General features: G+C 37.8%; 1 protein-coding gene across 1 annotated transcript in view; it reads left to right on the top strand.

Moving 5' to 3' along the window:
* LOC131431662 (guanine nucleotide-binding protein subunit alpha homolog) overlaps positions 1 to 20,484 on the top strand; it is a 59,872-nt gene that overhangs the window by 23,480 nt on the left and 15,908 nt on the right. Inside the window, exons 2-3 of the mRNA XM_058597508.1 lie at positions 4,551 to 4,689; positions 4,745 to 4,953. Of these exons, the coding sequence (XP_058453491.1) occupies positions 4,551 to 4,689; positions 4,745 to 4,953 (348 nt within the window). The remainder of the gene's footprint in view (positions 1 to 4,550; positions 4,690 to 4,744; positions 4,954 to 20,484) is intronic.

The raw sequence follows: 20,484 nt of genomic DNA, 5'->3' as shown, positions 1-20,484 counted from the left end.
TCGATGTCGAAGACAAACATGATGGTGGAAGAGAAAAAACCTTCAAAGATGAATAACAATTTACTACGAGCTCTTAAAACCAGGTGAAACCATCACCGGAGATCGCTACCGAACGCAACTGATGCGCCTTAGTCGCGCGCTAAAAGAAAAGCGGCCACAGTATCAAGAGCGACATGGCAAAGTCATCCTCCAACACGACAATGCTCGGCCTCACGTCGCAAAAGTGGTCAAAAAGTACCTGGAAACGCTTAAATGGGAAGTCTTGTCCCACCCGGCGTATACTCCAGATGTCGCTCCTTCTGACTTCCACCTATTCCGTTCGATGGCACACGGCCTGGCAGATCAACATTTTCAATCCTTCGAAGAGTTGGAAAAATGGATTGCTTCATGGATAGCGTCAAAAAAGGACTCCTTTTTTCGAGCCGGGATCCGAAAATTTCCGGAAAGATGGGAGAAAGTTGTCGCTAGCGACGGACAATACTTTGAATAATACATCTGTAAGCACTTTTTTCGCAATAAAATTTTAAAATTTGGAAAAAAACGGCGAAACCAAAGTTGTACACCTGATAAATAAACATACTATGAAAAAAAAGTTTAAGCGATTTTGTTTGAATGGCAATAGAAAAGCTTTTTCACGTCTTTAGGTGAATTAAAATATTTTATATGCATATTTTTTTAAAAGTGCAATATATATTTTTTTAAATGTGTGTATGTAACATTTTTTTTTGCACTCACTTTTCTCGGAGATGGCTGAACCGATTTTCATTAACTGAAAGGTCTTATAACACCACACAAAGTTCCTGAATTTTATTCGAATCCGACTTCCGGTTCCGGAGTTAAAGGTGATATGTGAAAAAATGAAAATAAAGGTAATACTTTTCTCAGAAACTGCTTAACCGATTCTCACAAACTTAGATTCGAATGAAAGGTACAATTGCCCAATACAAAGTTCCTTAATTTTATTATGATCCAACTTCCGGTTCCGGAGTTACAGGGTGAAGTGAAAAAGTGAAAAGTGAAAAAAATCTTATTTCCAATTACTTCCTCACTTTTCTAGGAGATGGCGTGACCGATTTCAACAAACTTAGATTCAAATGAAAGGTGTCATGGTCTCATACAAAACATCCAAATTTCATCAGGCTCCGACTTCCGGTTCCGGATTTATATGGTGGAGTGTGTTAAATATTGGATACCATCACTTGAAGCGGCGAAACAAAACACGTAAAAAATTTCTTAACTTGCCTTGAAACTACTCCAATCGGTAGCCATTGTCAATAGACAACTAAACAACTCGATTCCGCCTATGCTGGTTCTCGTTTTCTGATTCCGGAAACAAAATGAAATAATAAACAGTAAAAAAATTTCTTAACTTGCCTCAAAACTATTCCAATCGGTAGTCATTGTCAGTAGACGGCCAAACATTAATTTGGATTTCCTTGTTCTTTCGGATTTCGGGTTCGGAAGTACCTCTTTTCGTTTCCTCGGAGATGGCCGAACCGACCTGAGTACTGTTCCACTCTGTGGGTTACACTAGTTTATGGACGATTTGTTTTTCAAGAATCAAATAAAATTATTTTGAAGAATACCACACACTTATATATGAGAATATGGGAGATATGAGAAAGGCATCATTACACCACTAGGTGGATTAAAACAGGCTTTATGTTTACCAATTAACTTTTAGTCAGCCTTTAAATAAATATTTTTTTCTTTTAATGAAAATCTTATTACAGCTCATTTGTGTGAGTTTACGTGACCAAATGAACATGTTTAATAAGACACACTCACTGTAATCCAGTAAATTTAAGTGAGGCAATGCACAGTGGGGAAAAATGGACCAAAAACGCGACGATTTTTTTGGAGGCATGATACACTTACCTTACCTAACAGCTATAGGCCTGGGGTGTCCTTTGCTGTATCAAGAATGCGTCTCCACATAACTCGGTCCATGGCTGCTCGTCGCCAGCCACTCAAGGCACGAATGCTTCTGAGATCACCCTCCACTTGAACCATTTTCACTGGGCTGTCGTCCGATATTGTTATGACATGCCCAGCCCATCGTAGACGTCCGATTTTAGCTGTCCTTACGATGGGTGGTTCTCCTAGCAGCTGTTGCAATTCGTGATTCATACGCCGTCTCTACGTTCCGTCTTCCATCTGCACTCCGCCATAGATGGTCCTCAGTACCTTTCTTTCGAAAACACTGAGGGCGCGTTGGTCCTCTGCCAACATAGTCCAGGTCTCGTGGCCATAGAGAACAACCGGTCTAATTAGCGTTTTGTAGATGGTCAATTTCGTGCGGTGACGTACTTTTCTCGATCGAAGGGTTTTTCTGAGTCAAAAGTACGCACGATTCCCTGCCAAAATACGTCTATGAATTTCTCTGCTGGTGTCATTATCGGCTGTCACCAGTGAGCCCAAATACACGAACTCGTCAACCACCTCGATATCGTCACCGTCTATCAATATTCGTGGTGGGAGGCGTAGTGTTTCTTCTCTGGAGCCTCTTCCTCTCATGTATTTTGTTTTCGACGCATTTATGACCAGTCCGATACGCCTAGCTTCAGCTTTCAGTCCGATGTAGGTCTCCATCATCTTCTCAAGGTCATTCTATTTTCAAATCTTTCTTTGTAATATCAATCGATTTTCATCAACCGCAATCAGCCTGCTTTCGGCATGTCAAAGAAAGTTTAACCAAAAATACGACCTATGTATTGAATTGGGGTAAAACGGGTTACACAGGCTAGTACTGTCATTCCCATTGTGTTTAATTAGATCACAGATGTTTTGCACGTAATATGAACCAATATTGAATCTACTTCGGGATTGTGAATCTGAATTCAACATAAAATTATATTTGTGGGAAAATCGGGGTAAAACGATGTAGCACGAAGCATGCGATCATGAACACTATCTGTAAATTATTATTTGAGGTTATATGCGAAACATAGAACTGTCTTGTTTAACTAAAATTGGTCCAAACACCGATCAGTAGAACATTTTTTGTTCTGTAAATTCATGGAAGAAAATGACTTGGAATACAGTTGTTTGCGGTCAATCTTATTAAAAACAATCCATTTATCGAACTTATGAGCATGTCAGGAATACCTTCCGATTGGTTGAATTGAATTTTTTCCTGAGTTTCACAGTTAGTTTTCAAAGTTAAGTCAGAAGAAAGAGGAATTGGAGCAAAACGGGCATGACAGTGAATTTTGCGAATCTTCTAACTATCATAAATCGATTCTACAGAAAAATTTGCATAAGAAATACGAATTTTGAAAATATTTTCTTATGTTTTTATAAAATTATCGAGCAAAGTCGCGTTTTTGATCGTTTTTTCCCCACTGTGCAATGGTTCACTGTTCACGCCCTCATCCATTGGTTTGGTGTCAGTGCTGTTGTTGGAAACATCGTCGTGGTGTTTTTCCATTTGATCGTCGCTTCTTTGCCCTACCATGCGGCTCGTTGCCCAAAAGTAGGCATACTTTATTTTATATTGGTTTCAGATGGTGGTTTCGTTGATGAAAGAGTTCAAAATGCTAAAATGCTTCATTTTTTTGTAATAATATTTAGAAGGAAGATTTCATACCAGCAATTGGATCAATCGCATAGAGTTCGCTTCAGTAGCACTAAAAAGGGTAGCATGTACTCTGTTCAGCGTCCTGACGTTTCAAATACAGAATTTACAATCCAAGTTCTCTTTAATGTTGCCGTTTTTGTTGGAGTTTCAATATACCGGTTAGCCAAAACTGCAATGCATCTCAAAGCATTTAGAAATAATCAAAATTAAATAAACAAGACATTGTAACTGCTTCAGATGCAGATCATATATATTACAGTACAGTAAATGTTTAAAATATTTCCCAAGCATGAAGAATCCCAAAAATCCAGTCAATAGGTGTCAGATTTTACGGCTTAGTCTAATGTGCAACCTTCTGTTATCTGAGATTATGCCGGTGGGTGACTGAATAAAACTGAAAGAGTTCGGTAAACGGAAAGTTTACGTGCGAAAAAAGAAACGAGATACGGCAAGTGTAATAAACCTGCATGACACTCTCCAATCGACCAGAACAGATTTACCGACAAGTTTCGGGAACCCACATCTTGCTTCTTCCTTCCCGGCACTGACCCACACCGACAGGGAAAGCAGATATGATGTAACTCTTTTTCTTGTATGCGCTCCGGTCGGTTGTCTTCCGTACCCGGACTGCCGGCGGCTGGATTACCGGTAGTAAAACCATTAAGTTGAGATTTTATGACTCTGTTTTACGTAGTTCCTGCCTTGTTCGCCTGGTGTGATGATATGTACTTTCCCCTTATGTGCCGTATATTTTTCTCTGTTGTTTTTCTTTTCGAGAAAAGTTGTTAGGGGAACCGGCCGAAGAGAGCCACAAACAATCTTTCTTTTTTCGCTGAATTTTACAATCCCGACTGAAACAATAACCCCTAGAAAAACAATAACAGCGCAGCGGCGGCGACAAAAAAATAACACCGAAAAGGATGTATACAAGTAACGTTCATCACATCTTGTTTATTCTATCATTCGGCAGGTCAAACTGCTGCTGCTAGGTGCAGGCGAGTCCGGGAAGTCCACCTTTCTCAAGCAGATGCGGATAATCCACGGAATCAACTTCGAGCCCGAACTAATTCGGGAGTATCAACATGTGATCTACCAAAATTTAGTCAAAGGTAAGCTTGCTACGGATTTGATTTGCGCTGTAAAATGATTCCATCAATCTTTCAGGCATGCAAGTGCTATGCGACGCTAGGGATAAGCTAGATATACCGTGGGAAGATCCGACGTCTCAGCTGGATGCGAACCAGGCGATCCTATTCCGCAGTGATTCGTCACTGGGCGTTGAGCAGTTCCATCAGTACGTTCCGGTTATCCGAAGGCTGTGGCAGGACGGTGCGATACAGCAGGCGTACGATCGGCGGAGGGAGTTTCAAATTGTAAGTACATTCATTCGAGCTCCTCACATTCATTCGCCGTGTTTTCCGCATTGGTACTCTGCCAATCAATGGTTTATACATAAAATCCAATAAATATGATACCAGTTTGGCTTCGAAAGGCAACAACACAAATCTATCTAAGTCTAAGCCGGGGCATCAATTTAATTCAACCGCTTGTAAATAACAATAATCAACCAACTAATTGCTTTGAAGTGATTCAAATTTAAAATTCTAAAACAGAGCAACAGCGCACCGCTTTCACGCGAAACGAGCGCAGGAATCGGGTTTCAGCAGGAAATCAGGGTTTGCTGACAGCATCCAACTGTGCGCTGATGACTGCGACGCAGCGAGCTAATAGTAGCTATTAAACGCCGTACCTCACCGTATAACTTGTGGAAAATATGACTGTAGTTGGATTTGGATCAGCATTTATTTCGTCGGTTCTGTGACTGTGACCCGCACGAGGGGGGCGAACTCCGTTCCCGGCGCAAAGTAAACAAGACATTAATTACATCCATTCCGAAGCGAAACGCATTTCCCGGTTGTGCACCGAAGAATCCACATGGTTTCGGTTAATAGAGTCGTAGTGTCGATCGGAAATCGATTCAACATGTCCTTGATTTACAGATTTATCATGTTTGCCAACACATGTACCGGATCATGTCGGGTTAAGGTTTTCCCAAGCACCCTTGACCCATAAAAACCGATCAGCTCCCAGACAATTCCCACGTACACCGGTTCGGTTCGCACCACATTCGGAAGGATGGCGGCTGCGGCAGCTTATTGTTTTCCTTTCAATAACATCGACCCGGCTAACCAAACAAACAGCAAATATTGATACTCGGACCAGACCGGATGGATTGTTCGCCGTCAGTTTGTAGAGTTTGTTGTGCCGTTAAAAACATCTATCCACGGAAAGACCGAAATCAGCATTATGGCGAAAAAAATAGTTGATTTTCTGGTTTTAGTTAGTTTTTTTTTTGAGACAACTAAAAAAATCTTACTTTTGATAATTTAATTTGAAATGGCTATTTTTTAGTTGAATTCACCAATTCAACGTGCTGTCATTGCTTAGCTAAGGCACACTTCATTTCCATTGAACTAGTTTTTTAGTTGAATTGGAGAAATAAAACGTTGTTTTCAACCAACATAAATTGTTGAATTGGCTTCTGCAATTTGCAGCTATGTGGCGCACTGTCACCGAAAAAACGTTAACACCGTAATGACTACTAGCCACTAGATGGCACACCACTACCGAAAAAAAATTTCAGTCACCGCAGTCTTTTCTGTATTAACAGGTATAAATACGATGTTGTATTGGAGAAAAAGACATAAGCGAAACATAAACTTCTTTTTGAAAATTTTTCTTCTAAATCGCTGTTTTCTTCATTCGACTTCGCGAAATCGACTCTCTCACTGACAACTTTGAGCACTCGGAAAACAAAAACCGAATACAAGTAGTACACAGGACGGCGTAGCCCAGAAGGTTGGAAGATACAAAAAACATCATTTGACATATACAATTAGAGTGCAACATTCGAAACTCACTCCACTGTTCCGCGTTAAAACAATATTACGCACAATCGCTTCAATTGCGCACAAATTCTGAATAAATACACTTTCCACTAAGAGTTTACGTCATTTTTACAAATCGAATCAGAAATTTATATATATTTATATATCGTAACACATGCGAAAAACATCATAACAATTTGCAAGCAGTTTCAACAAGACTGTCCTTTTTAGCTTTTAATGAATTGTTTTGCTTTGACACTTCTCATGGGTTTTTGGCTAATAAACTTGTTAATTAAACCAATTTCATTTTGTGTTCTTTGTGCTGTCCTTCAGTAATGATGGTGATAGATAAATAGAAACAAATTTTCTGATTTTAATAACAAATTAGTTGTCAATGAGAATTCCGTGTTGGATTGAAATATTGCTGGTTTTTGTCCAGAATATTCGCCAACTAAACACATTATCTAAAAATAAGAGTTTTTTTCCAGCAAAGTAAATTCTCAATTTTAACTTATTTCATAATTATTTTGGAAATTTTGTTGTTAAAATCAACTAATTCAAAAACAGTAATACGAATTAGGCACAGAGCTAATTTCAGTCGTTCCGTGTCGATACATGCAGCCGGTTGAATTACAGAAGAATGCAACGTTGATTGCTTCTACTTATATTAACAATAAATAGTCGAGCTAGTATTTTCTTGTTTCGTATATCAACTTTATCATTAGATCTAATAAGATGAGATGAACTTTGTACTCGTCTCTAGTATGGCAAATTATTCACTTCGAGCGGATAGAGAGACCGAGCACCTTGGACTGAAGACTGATTTTTAATAAAAGAGATTGCATTTTGGCATGCACTCTTTCTACTAATTGTTCTTACACATAGGCTAAACAGTTCCGGACCTAACAAAGAAAGCACGATTTTTTTGTTCAACATTAACTTTACTCATCAACATAATCTACATCAAGAGCAACGCAAGCATTCCAGCGCCACTTCAACATTTCAATACCATTTTTGTAGAACGATTTATCTTCTGCCTCGAAATAGGCCTCAGTTCCGCGATAATCCTTTCATTCGTGCGAAATTTCTTTCAAGTAGTCGCTGGGAACCAAATCTGGCGAATACGGTGGATGAGGGAACAATTAAAAGTTCAATTCATGTAGTTTTGCCATTGTTTTGATTGAGTTGTGGCACGATGCGCTGACTTTATAAAACAAAATATTTTTCCTTGCCATATGCAGTCGTTTCTTTGAAATTTCAGCCTTCAAACGTTCCAACAACGTTATATAAAATTCACTGTTAATGGTATTTCCTTTCTCATAGCCTGGACCAAACCTTTTCCAGCTGATTGTTGTGCTTTCAGGCGCTTTGGACGAGGTTCACCAGTTGCTGTCCACTCAGATGACGATCGTTTTGATTCCGGAGCTAAGTGAAGAATCCATGTTTTTTTACTTAAGTTTGCGTTTCGTCTTAGACCCATCAGTGCGTAGTAGTTTATGTTGAACTGCTACCTCCTTAAGCTGCTACTTAAGTAAAAATGGTTATGTGCGCCTAGCATAAATTAGGGGGTAAAAACCTTTTACCCCTCAAACTTACCACAATCTGTACGGCTATCACGGCGTCGTCCGAGACGTCAGTTTGCAAATAGCATTAACATTACGTCTGCTTAGCGGTTTATGTTGAACCGTCAGGTCGGAGGTAGCAGTTCAACATAAACTGCTACGCATTAATGAATCTAAGACGAAACGTAAACTTAAGTGTTTCTTAAAGGTTAGTGTTAACTGTGAAAAGGTGACTGCAATAAAACTAGCGCCATCTATGTGTTAAGTCCGGGCCTTCTCAGCCAAATTTTAATTCGTCAACCGTTGTTTTTACACAAATGTTGTTCAAGAAAACAGTTGTAGAAAATCGATTGGACACTCAGAGCATACACATCTTACACTGGAACAAAAACTAATCGAAAATATGACATAAAAACGTGCTTAATCCACCTAGCAGTGAAATGATACCTTTTTCAACAATCCGCATGTGTTTTTTGCATGAATATTCTTCGGTGTGGTAGTTCCCATGACATTATTTTAATGACTGTCGTTTTAAGACGCAGTTTGATATTTCAGTCATTTCGACATTACCGTGTAATGTCGAAACTGTAAATCGGATCGAATTTGAATTTAAACGTGTGACAATCGATTGAACATTCCATGAGATGTCGAAGTAAGTTCCACTTTAGAACCAGCATAACCTAAAAGAATTCGTATAGCCATAAATTAATATGACGAATGAATTGCAATAGTTTTGAGTCCAACTTTGAAGCTTTTTTGGGATGGTGATCTTCTATATCGGTTTGAATTTAAAAAAAAACTCATCACCCTGTAATTCCAGAATCGGAAGTCAGAATTGGATAAAATTAAATAATTTTGTATGGGACCATAAATTCTTTAATTTGAGTTTTTGTTTTTGAAGTTCGATTTGGCCAATTCGATACTGGAACCGGAATTCGAAAATCGGTGTAGCCGAAGTCAGTTAAATCGACCTCAGGAGCTGTCTAGTTCACATTCGTTTCAAAATGTTTAAAATTCAGTGTAGACACCTTTGATAAATCGTAGCGCGAATTAAAGTTTTGAATACCTTCCAAATCGAAAACTGAATACCACTAGAACTGAAATAAGTTTTATTGGTTATCGACTATCCAAATCTGCAAACCCGATAAACCTGATTAATTTATGTGAAATAGACATTTTTATACTAATCAACTTGTATCCCCGAAACCGGAAGTTGGATCTGACTGAAAAGCAAAATGTTTTATAAAATCTTAAGACTTTTAATTTGAATCTTAGATCGATTTAGCCATCTACGAGAAAAATGAGTTGCATTATTTTAATTTCGTTTCACATATCATCCTGTGGTTCCGCAATCAGAAGTCGGATCCAAACGTAATTCAGGAACCTTGTTTATGAGTATTCGATTTTTCATACGAATCTGAGTTTGTAGAAAACGGTTCAACCATCTTTGAGAAAATTAGGTGAAATTAGGTAGTTTAAATGAACATAATTATGGAATTACTTTCAACTTGAAAATGCTGCCATCATGTGGTTTACATGTTATATTCTAACGATTATGTTGCCAAAAATGAACCATGCTAAAATCGGTCCGAGGCAAAAAGTCATGAAAAAAGATACTGTACACAGTCTTTTTGGTACTTAGAAACAATTGTATGTAACAGTATAAAAAATCGTGTTTCACGTTGCTCTCAAGCATTACTTTGTCATACAATGCTCAAAACTTACTGTTGGAATAGGGGGAAAAGTCACTTACCTAAAAATGTCGATATCTCCGTTGAAAATGGACGGATTTTAACAATCTATGTCTTGTTGGATAGCTATTACCGTGCGGAATCTAACTTCAATTTTCTATCCGTATAAAGACTGTCCCAGAAAGTATGGACGCAACCAAAAACCGCTGCCATTTCGCAATGGTTCAGAATCTGTCAATTTTTATGGCTGCGTCCTGTTGTTTACACTCTTCTCTAACCACTTGTGCAGCTATTTATTCGTTTTTCATTAGTTTGTTTCGAAATGCGTGGACTTTCAGCAGAACAACGTCGAAAAACTGTGTACAAATGGTGCACAGAACGCGGACTGTCACTGAGAAAATTAGCAAAAATGAAAGGAGTAAGTGAAAATGCCGCGCGAAATGCAATCAGGAAGTTCGGTAAGGATAACACCTTTGAGGATAAACCGAAAAGGGGTCGAAAAAAGGTCCTGCTAACCCTCAGTTGGATAAACGTGTACTGAAGGTGTTCGAGCAATAGAAGGAGGTTTCAGTTCGGGATGTGGCCAAAAAAGTGGGCACTTCAAAGTCAAATATTCTTCGTGCTCAAGCACGTTTGAATCTTCGAACCTATAAGAAGCAGAAACAACCAAAACGTAGTCCGAAACAAGAAGCATCAATCTGGCCGAGGGTTCGAAACCTGTACAATACGATTCTTGCTGGAAATTTGAACTGCATAATCATGGACGACGAAACCTACGTGAAACTCGATTACAAATCCTTGCCGGGACCATAATATTATACGGTGCGAGAGGGGCAACTGTTAAACCAGTCCGAGACATCGATTGAAGTCGAAAAATTTGGTAAGAAAGCTATGGTCTGGCAAGCAATTTGTAGCTGCGGTAACATTTCGAAACCCTTCATCACCACTGCTTCAATGAACATGAACATGAATGAATATACATCAAGGAATGTATACAAAAACGACTTCTACCCATGATTCGAAGCCACAAGGATCCTGTTGTCTTCTGGCTAGATCTTGCTTCTTGTCACTACTCGAAATCAACGGTAGAATGGTATACTACCAAAAATGTCACTTTCGTCCCAAAAAGCCTTGAATCCACCAAATTGCCCACAACTTCGACCAATTGAGGAATTTTGAGCATTAACGAAGGCACATCTTAGGAAACTTGTCTCGGCAACCGAAACCATTCAACAGTTCGAACAAGATTGGAAAAAAGTGTCAAAAAGTGACTTGTCGTCAAGAAGTCTGTACGGAATTTAATGAGGAACTTTCGCAAGAAGGTGCGCCAGCTAGTCTACAATGGCTAAGTAGCAAATGTTGAGAATAATATTCTGTTGTTGTAGTCCAATATTATCATTATATCGAATAAAATTTGAATATCTGACACTTGTAAATTATTTACAGCGAAATCAAAGTGCGTCCATACTTTCTGGGACAGTCTCTAAGGTGAAATGTAGCGGAATGCGAAAATCGCCTAGACCGATTTTCGAAAAACCAAAAACACTTAAGTTTCCGAAATCAAATTTAACATAACTAAGTATTCTTAGAATTTTGAAATTTTGCTTTGCCGAACCGTAATTGGTATTTGAAATGTATAAACGGTTACTGTTCCGTTCCACGGGGATGATTTTAGAACTGAAAAGTAGTGTTTGTAGCAGAATTTCACAAAGAATCTGAAAATGCAAATCAAAATTATAAAATTTTAGCTAAAATAAGCGAAATTTGAAAAAGTTTACATAAACTTTTCCGCATTTTTTTATTGCTTGCGCGCTGCTGTTTCGTATTGAGGTGGTGTGAGAAATGCACGGTGGGCACGGTTGCATTATATCGTGAGCAAAAATTACATATAAAATTATGACGCGAATTTATGCAGCATTGGGTTTTGTGTTGAAATAAAAACGAGTTGAATACAATAAAATGGGTATTGTAAGAAATTGTTTATTTTCTAAGTAACTGTCATTTATAATGCTAATAATGTCCAATTCTGCTGAGTTCAATGCATTGATGTTGCTGGAGCAATAAAGCTTGGCTGTGTAATATCGTTCAACAGGTATTATTTTAGATTGTAGCAAATTTTATAGCAAAACTAAAACTTCAACATTGACAAGCTACTGAATGAAATGAATACAAGCCAAGTATTATCGTTCATTAACCTGATATACAAACAAAGTGATAAACATTGAGGGTCAGTTTCGAGCCAGTCAGCATGGAAAACTTATTGGAATTCATTGGTTTTTCAATTATTATGAATACAATGAATCAACGCTTGATTTTGCTTTCAAAATCGATTGAATAATAATAAACTACGAATTAACTGTCGACTCTTTGGCTTGGTTTGAAATTTCTTCGGCTGTGTATGTGAATATTTCATCATACCGGTTGCACAAACTCGCAGTAGCAGAAACCTAAGACAAGACCTGACAACTGGCTTCTTATTATTCATTACCTCCAGTCTTTTTTACAAGCCAATATAACGAGAGGTAACCCGAGTAAAGTCAAAATTAGAACAAATTGATATTTGATTATGATAGCAACATCAGATTAAAATCCTAATATGATATCGACTCATCAAATTTTCAATTAATATCACATTGTGTTATCATTTTGCTGTTTAAAGGCAAAAGTTTTGTGAAACTCAAAAAATGAAAATAAAAATATCAACAACTTAGTGAATCCATTGAAATTGAGCAAATTTCAAATGGCAGCACACAAATACAAAGTTAAGTTTCAATGGAAGAATTATTCCTTCAATCCTTTGTTGTCTTTTACAAAAATGCTTTGACATCCTGCCGAGATCCTGCAGTTGATCGCAACCATAACCGCGAACAAACGATTTTTTTCAACATTTTTTCAACTTTTACACAAATAATGCTCTTTCTTTTTAACCACGAGAATATTGGTTTCAAACCACATGTCTGGGAGGCATCAGATAAATTGGCGATCATCGGTACCAGGTTTGTCTGAAGCAGGTCAATCTGAATAGTGGCTTTGGCATTCCCATCTCATTGATCGTCTGCCGTAGAAGTAGCTTATTTCTGAATCTGATATGAGAAATATATTTGACGTCATCTATTTCCTTCTAGATACGTTAAGTATCCGATTCTGTAACAATTTTTGCGTTCAGTTTTAAAAACATGTTTCGATATTTGTAATCATACGACGTTGCGAAGTTCATTCCAAAGTTCTTAGACCATTATTTTCAGTGCATCCAGATATCGGGGACCTGGCGAAAATAATCTACTCGCCAAACCCGTTCTGAAAATGTCCATAACTTTATATCCAACAGTATGGAAAAATTCATTGTTTACGAAGTTCGAACATCGATTATTGAATGTCTCAGATTTCAGAACCTAGAGCTAATTCTTAATAATACTTTAGTGGCTTAGAGGAGCCACCAAGAAAATATATGTTTAATTTGTATATTCCTAAGTAGTCCACAAACTGTGTAGAAGACACTCTTCAAAACAATTCTCACTCCTAGTTATAAATGTTTAGAACTTCATATAAAGGGTGATTTTTTAAGAGCTTGAGAACTTTTTTAAACAATAAAACGCATAAAATTTGCAAAATCTCATCGGTTCTTTATTTTAAACGTTAGATTGGTACATGACATTTACTTTTTGAAGATAATTTCATTTAAATGTTGACCGCGGCTGCGTCTTAGGTGGTCCATTCGGAAAGTCCAATTTTGGGCAACTTTTTCGAGCATTTCGGCCGGAATAGCCCGAATTTCTTCGGAAATGTTGTCTTCCAAAGCTGGAATAGTTACTGGCTTATTTCTGTAGACTTTAGACTTGACGTAGCCCCACAAAAAATAGTCTAAAGGCGTCAAATCGCATGATCTTGGTGGCCAACTTACCGGTCCATTTCTTGAGATGAATTGTTCTCCGAAGTTTTCCCTCAAAATGGCCATAGAATCGCGAGCTGTGTGGCATGTAGCGCCATCTTGTTGAAACCACATGTCAACCAAGTTCAGTTCTTCCATTTTTGGCAACAAAAAGTTTGTTAGCATCGAACGATAGCGATCGCCATTCACTGTAACGTTGCGTCCAACAGCATCTTTGAAAAAATACGGTCCAATGATTCCACCAGCGTACAAACCACACCAAACAGTGCATTTTTCGGGATGCATGGGCAGTTCTTGAACGGCTTCTGGTTGCTCTTCACTCCAAATGCGGCAATTTTGCTTATTTACGTAGCCATTCAACCAGAAATGAGCCTCATCGCTGAACAAAATTTGTCGATAAAAAAGCGGATTTTCCGAATGGACCACCTAAGACGCAGCCGCGGTCAACATTTAAATGAAATTATCTTCAAAAAGTAAATGTCATGTACCAATCTAACGTTTAAAATAAAGAACCGATGAGATTTTGCAAATTTTATGCGTTTTATTGTTTAAAAAAGTTCTCAAGCTCTTAAAAAATCACCCTTTACTTACTAACGCTAGATATTATGAGAAGTGTTTTATCAATCATCTAAAAGATCTTGAAACTTTAATACACTTTTCTAAAGAAACCGTCTAACTAAATCTTTATAATTTTGAGTCACAGGACTAATTCTGCATCAAATAATCGTAAATTATAAGTCTACACAAGAACTGAAGAGATTCCGGTTCTATCTGTGGTCAGAAGCGAGATAATCGATCATTGTCCCAATTAGTCGAAAAAACAAATGATCTGGGATACCTTATTGCTGGATTCCTAATTCACGTTCCCTGTGTTGTAGAAGACTTCACTGTAATAGGTTCGGTCTTCAGGAATCCAGGCAAAGTGTAATAAATATATTAAATGTTTATATCCTCTTATAAACAGAAATTCTAAGCTCTGTCTAAAAAACAAATTGTTAATTTATAAACAAATTTTCAGACCAGCCATGCTTTATGCGGTACCAATTTGGTCAAGCTGTTGTTCCACCAGGAAGAAAACGCTTCAAAGGATTCAGAATAAAATTCTGAAAATGATTCTGAAGCGTCCTCCCTGGTTTAGTCCCTGATTTAGTCCTCCCTGGTTTAGTGAGTTACACAGACTCACAAATATAGAACCATTAGATGTAATGTCACATAATATTATAAGCAAATTCCGACAAAAATCGATGCAATCTTCAATTGAATCGATTCGCTCTCTGTATTAGTTAGTAAGTTAGTATATAAGTTCCTTTTCCCCATTACACAATACAAGTAGGTTTAGAATTTTCCCTACACAAAAATCTCAGAATTGCGGAAGCAAATGATGTCTTCATGGTAATAACCAAATCATATATATATAACAGGGCTGATAAGTCACCACTTGTGGCTGAACACCCAATTTAAATCTTAATAATTTAATTTTAACTCATATTCCAATAAATAGTTATTTAAAAAAAAAAAAAAAAAGGTTCGGTCTTCAGAGCCTTTAAATTCGTATTTGAAAATATATTACATGTGCGAGTTATATGCGATCAAGTAGATAACTCAATTTGATGTTATAATGTTTGAATGCTACAGCTTTGGATATGAGAAGGACAAAGAGAACATTTTTATACTGTGCTCAAATAGCCTCACTGCTATTCACGGTGGATGCGGGATGGAAGCGACGCAACGAGTGTGCACTGACAGAAACTACCTACATACAACTTTGTGAAACAACACTGCTTGTCATATAATCGAACATTTTCCATCTCCTGACAGCTAGCGCTTACAGTCCATAGCAATCGCCAAAAGTTCACATTCCAAAACACCTAAGTTCGAAACCGGATTCTCTCCGCGGCGGTAGAGGGAGATTGCATAAATTTTTTTTTATTGCTTGCGACTAATATGGAGATTGCATACAATCTTTTTTCTTGCTTGCGAGTAATATCGCCTAAATGTATACTATCCCGGACCTTTTTTAGCTGTTCTATTTTTAGATTATGCTCGTGACGTGTCATTTCGAGAAAATCCACATCATATTAAGTTTTCAATGTGCTTTCACTGAGAGCAAAACTAGTTTCCAGTTTGATGTCACACAGCATTTTTTTTGCTTTCAATTTTGATCTTTTAACCGTTAAAACGACCAAAACGATAGCAAATTAAGTAATCGATATATACGAACAGCACAACATCAAATTGAGTTTTCTTTTTAATCTCCACTCTACTCGGGAAGCCCACTGCGCTCAATCATTGAAAAAAGTTCTTGTTTATATGTGTCCGTTTTTCTTGGTATGCTTTGTGCGACGGTTCGTTCAACTGAAGCGGATAAAATTTTGCGCGCATTTTATGACGCTACATTTCACCTTAAGTCCCCGATCACAATAGAACATTTATACAATTTTATAAGAATATTAAATCCTACATTGTTGTATTACACAGTTGTATTTTCTTATATACTATTGAATCAGAGCTCGAAAAATCAATATCAACAAATCATCAAAACGTAATCACTAGCGAAGATGATCGTTTGCGATCTTTCACAATAAAGATCTCTACTGATCTCATTTTTGGTGATCAGTTGATCAGTGATCTCTTTGAATCACATCGATCAAAATTAATACTATACTTTCCGTCATACAAAATCAGTAGTGATTTTACTTCTTTACTTTACTACTGTTACTTCTGTATATGATATTCAAGCTAAATAGAGTAATATGAATCAGCTGCATATCACGCTTTGTGATTGGACACCTTATTCTTATCATTATTCATTGCAGCATGTTAGTTAAAATTATTAGCTGTTTTTATTGATGATATTACTCCATTACGAAGTATGGAATTTCGATGCGACCGGCGAACGGATAATCCATATCCGGGAAAAATGAGCGGTAATCAGTTTTGACTTTTACGTCACTTCTACCATTATATCAACGAAAATTTGCTTATTTCCATCCCTGATACACAGCTTTTGAGGATGAATGGGTCATGTGAAAGCGAGATACCTAACTCATTTGTGAAGATCATTCTGTTCGTTAGGTAAGGCAATTGGTGTGAATTTGTGTGCGCATAGATTTTAAATGATAATCGTCAAGCCAAAATAAGTTTACCAGTTAGATGCAACATCGTTCACTAAAAGTTGATAATTTTCAACCGAAGCCGGAGTTCTAGTTTCGGAGATACTAGTTCTTATATGCACTCATCACTGAAATTCCATTAGCCGGCGTCAAACTCTAGCTATATGTAACTACTTGCAAACGCTATATGTAACTACTACGAACAAACTTAAGCTCAAATGGAGGGTTTACTGTGATCGGGTAATCAAAGTTTGTGATAGTATGGTAACTCATCCATAAATTTGGAAATTCTAGAATGAGCCAAATATGTTTAACAAATAGAATATACATTTGAATGATTTTTTTTCACCTTTAACAGGTGGTAAGTGGGTAAGAACCCGTGTGCACTTCGAAGCAACCGTCGTCACACACACGCATTCATTCCCTCTAATCGCTAAACGGTCGAACGGCAGCAAGCAGGTTATTATAATCTGTTATATTCATGTCACCTTTTCGCCATGGTATCGAGCCGACATCGAGCGCGTTTTGTTGCAATCGCTTTTCCTACAGTCGATCTCCCACGCGCGATGCAGATTGCAGAAACCGGCTCTTGCATGATTGCCATGCCTGCCTAGGAGCGTATTTATCTCGGTAAGCCCACCTGAGAGTGCAATATGGTTGAACTAATAAGTACCGATGAAAAGTGTGCTATTTAATTCTATCGATCGATGGTGGGATTTAGTGGCTCAAGCGTGGGAAACACTAAATTGGATGTTTGCCTGGAGCTCGGTGGTGTGCGCGCCGACTGGCTGGCAGTTTCTACCGGTGCCATGCAGTATGTATTAGGAAAGTACACTTTTATTACGTTAGCGGAGATCAACCGAAAGAGATAGGAATGGAAACGGTTGCCATATTAATCCATAATAAATCAAAGGTTACAGTTGAATTAAAAAAATACAAGTTTGTATATCTTGAGAATCTGCAAATCAATACGGTGGAACAGTTTGTAAACTGTTTTGAGTTTTCACGCGGCTTTTTGGCGGAATTCCGATGTTACACATTTTTTACGCAAATTTTACCGAAGTAACGCCTTTTTTATGCGAATTTTCAAAGCTATGGGGTTTTCTTATCTTGTCTTCGAAATGAACGAAGCGTCGAGATCTGTTGCTATCCCAAAGCAAACTCTCTGACACTCTGAACACTGACATATTTTTCAAAAAAATATAAGACATTTGGCGTCAAAACAAATTTTGATTTCGGAACTCTTAGAATCCCTACGTCGATATTTCTTTCTAACAAATTTTTGTCGAGATAACACCAGATCTCGATGTTTCATGTTTTTTTCGCGGATTTCTGAAGTTACGCGGTTTTTGAGCGGATTTCCGAAATCACGCGGTACGTATCCCCCGCGTAACAAGACTTCAGTGTATTGAAAAGTAAGATTCCAGTTTTCTAGCCTGAGAAGGAATGGATCTAATTTTTGATTCCGTAAATTGAAGTAAATCGTTTTCCGATAAAATCACCGATCCGAACAAGAGATATCTAGAGGTACCAGGTACATATATTTTTTGCATCCGAATTGTGTGGAAACGTATGGCCGATCATTGTCGTGATGAAAAATTACGAACTCGCGCTTGGTCTTATTCTCGCCGTTTTTATCCAATACACGCTTCAAACGACTTAGGTGAGTTCGATTCAATGACCCTTCAATAGTTTGTCCACAGAAGAGCAGATTGAAGTAACAGATCGGCTGAAAAGTTCGTATCGTTTCTATGAGAGGGCGCCACTAGAATTAAATTGTATAAATTTGACAGCTGTCTGATTATTAGTTTGTGAGATATTGCATTTTGAGTGAAGCTACTTTTGTTACTGTGAAAAAAATGGAAAAAAGGAATTTCGTGTGTTGATGAAACACTACTTTTTTATGAAAAAAAGTGCCGCCGATACCAAAAAATGACTTGATGAGTGTTATCCAGACTCTGTACCGGGCGAAGCAACAATTCGTAAGTGGTTTGCAAAATTTCGTACTGGTCATATGAGCACCGAAGACGATGAACGCAGTGGACGTCCAAAAGAGGCTGTTATCGATGAAAACATGAAAAAAATCCACAAAATGATTTTCAATGACCGTAAAGTGAAGTTGATCGAGATAGCTGACACCCTAAAGATATCAAAGGAACGTGTTGGACATATTATTCACGAATATTTGGATATGAGAAAGTTTTGTGCAAAATGGGTGCCGCGTGAGCTCACAATCGATCAAAAACAACAACGAATTGATGATTCTGAGCAGTGTTTGGAGCTGTTATATCGACATAAAACCGATTTTTTCGTCGATATATAACAATGGACGAAACATGGCTCCATCATTTCACTCCGGAGTCCAATCGACATTCAGCTGAGTGGACTGCACGCGATGAACCGAACCCAAAGCGTGGAAAGACTCAACAATCGGCCGGTAAGGTTATGGCGTCTGTATTTTGGGATTCGCATGGTATTATTTTCATCGACTACCTTGAAAAGGGAAAAACCATCAACGTGACTATTACATAGCGTTATTAGAGCGTTTGAAGGACTAAATTTAAAAAAAAGGCCTCATTTGAAGAAGAAAAATGTTTTGTTTCATCGAGACAATGCACCGTGTCACAAGTCGATGAAAACCATGCTGAAATTGAACGAATTGGGCTTCGAATTGCTCCCTCATCCACCGTATTCTCCATATTTGGCCCCCAGTGACTTTTTCCTGTTCTCAGACCTCAAGAGAATGCTCGCTGGTAAAAAATTTAGAAGTAATGAAGAGGTAATCGCTGAAACTGAGGCCTATTTTGAGGCAAAGGACAAATCGTACTACAAAAATGGTATCGAAAAGTTGGAAGATCGCTATAATCGCTGTATCGCCTCTGATGGCAATTATGTTGAATAATAAAAACGAATTTTGGCAAAAAAATGTGTGTTTCTATTAAACGATACGAACTTTTCAGCCGAACTGTCTGTTATAGGACTGATTTATGATCCCACCATAAGCGGAGCATGAGATGCAAGCTGCATGTTAGTTTTAGCGTCATTCGGTTCAAATTCCTTCTGTGCAGTCGCTTCTGTCATATTTCTTCTCTCGGTTTTATTTCGTATTATATATTAATTATATTAAACTCTTCAATTTACATCGTGGTACAACATTTTTACATTCAGTTAAATGAAATCCTACGAATTTACCGGTACGCGATCTGACCAAGAAACCTAAACTACCGCAAAGTATCGTGTTTTGTGTTGGCAAATCATTTAACCAGCACTTGACTGTGAATCGGAAGGTCAGAAGTAAAATAAATCGAAAAGTATGGTTCCGACTAATGGACAAGAAGATGATAGAGCCTTTATTGAGAAAATCCAAATATTACAAAATGTGACTCAGTAAGTTGGGAAGTAAAAATCACACGTACCAAAAGTGAAGCAGAATCAAGGACTGAAGATGTACGAAGTGGAAACTTTTTGCAAAAATTTTCTTGTGCCTTAACGGACGACGAAACATTCATGCTCAAAAATTCTAATCAGCTTCCGGGTTTGCATTTTTATATCGTAATGCTCAGGAATACCATTACCTAGAATTTCCAGATAACAAAGATATCCAAATTCCCGAAGAAATATTTGATTTGGCAAGCCATATGTGACTGTGTGATATATCGTCCTCATGTAAACTTCAAGGACTGCACAACCGGTAAAATTGAAGGAATTAACTGCAACCAAAATCCGCATTCAATTAGTTTTTAGATTCCCTATTTATTTCC

Source organism: Malaya genurostris, chromosome 2 (assembly GCF_030247185.1).
Source record: "Malaya genurostris strain Urasoe2022 chromosome 2, Malgen_1.1, whole genome shotgun sequence".
Taxonomy (NCBI): domain Eukaryota; kingdom Metazoa; phylum Arthropoda; class Insecta; order Diptera; family Culicidae; genus Malaya; species Malaya genurostris.
This window is presented reverse-complemented; position numbering and strand designations above follow the sequence as displayed.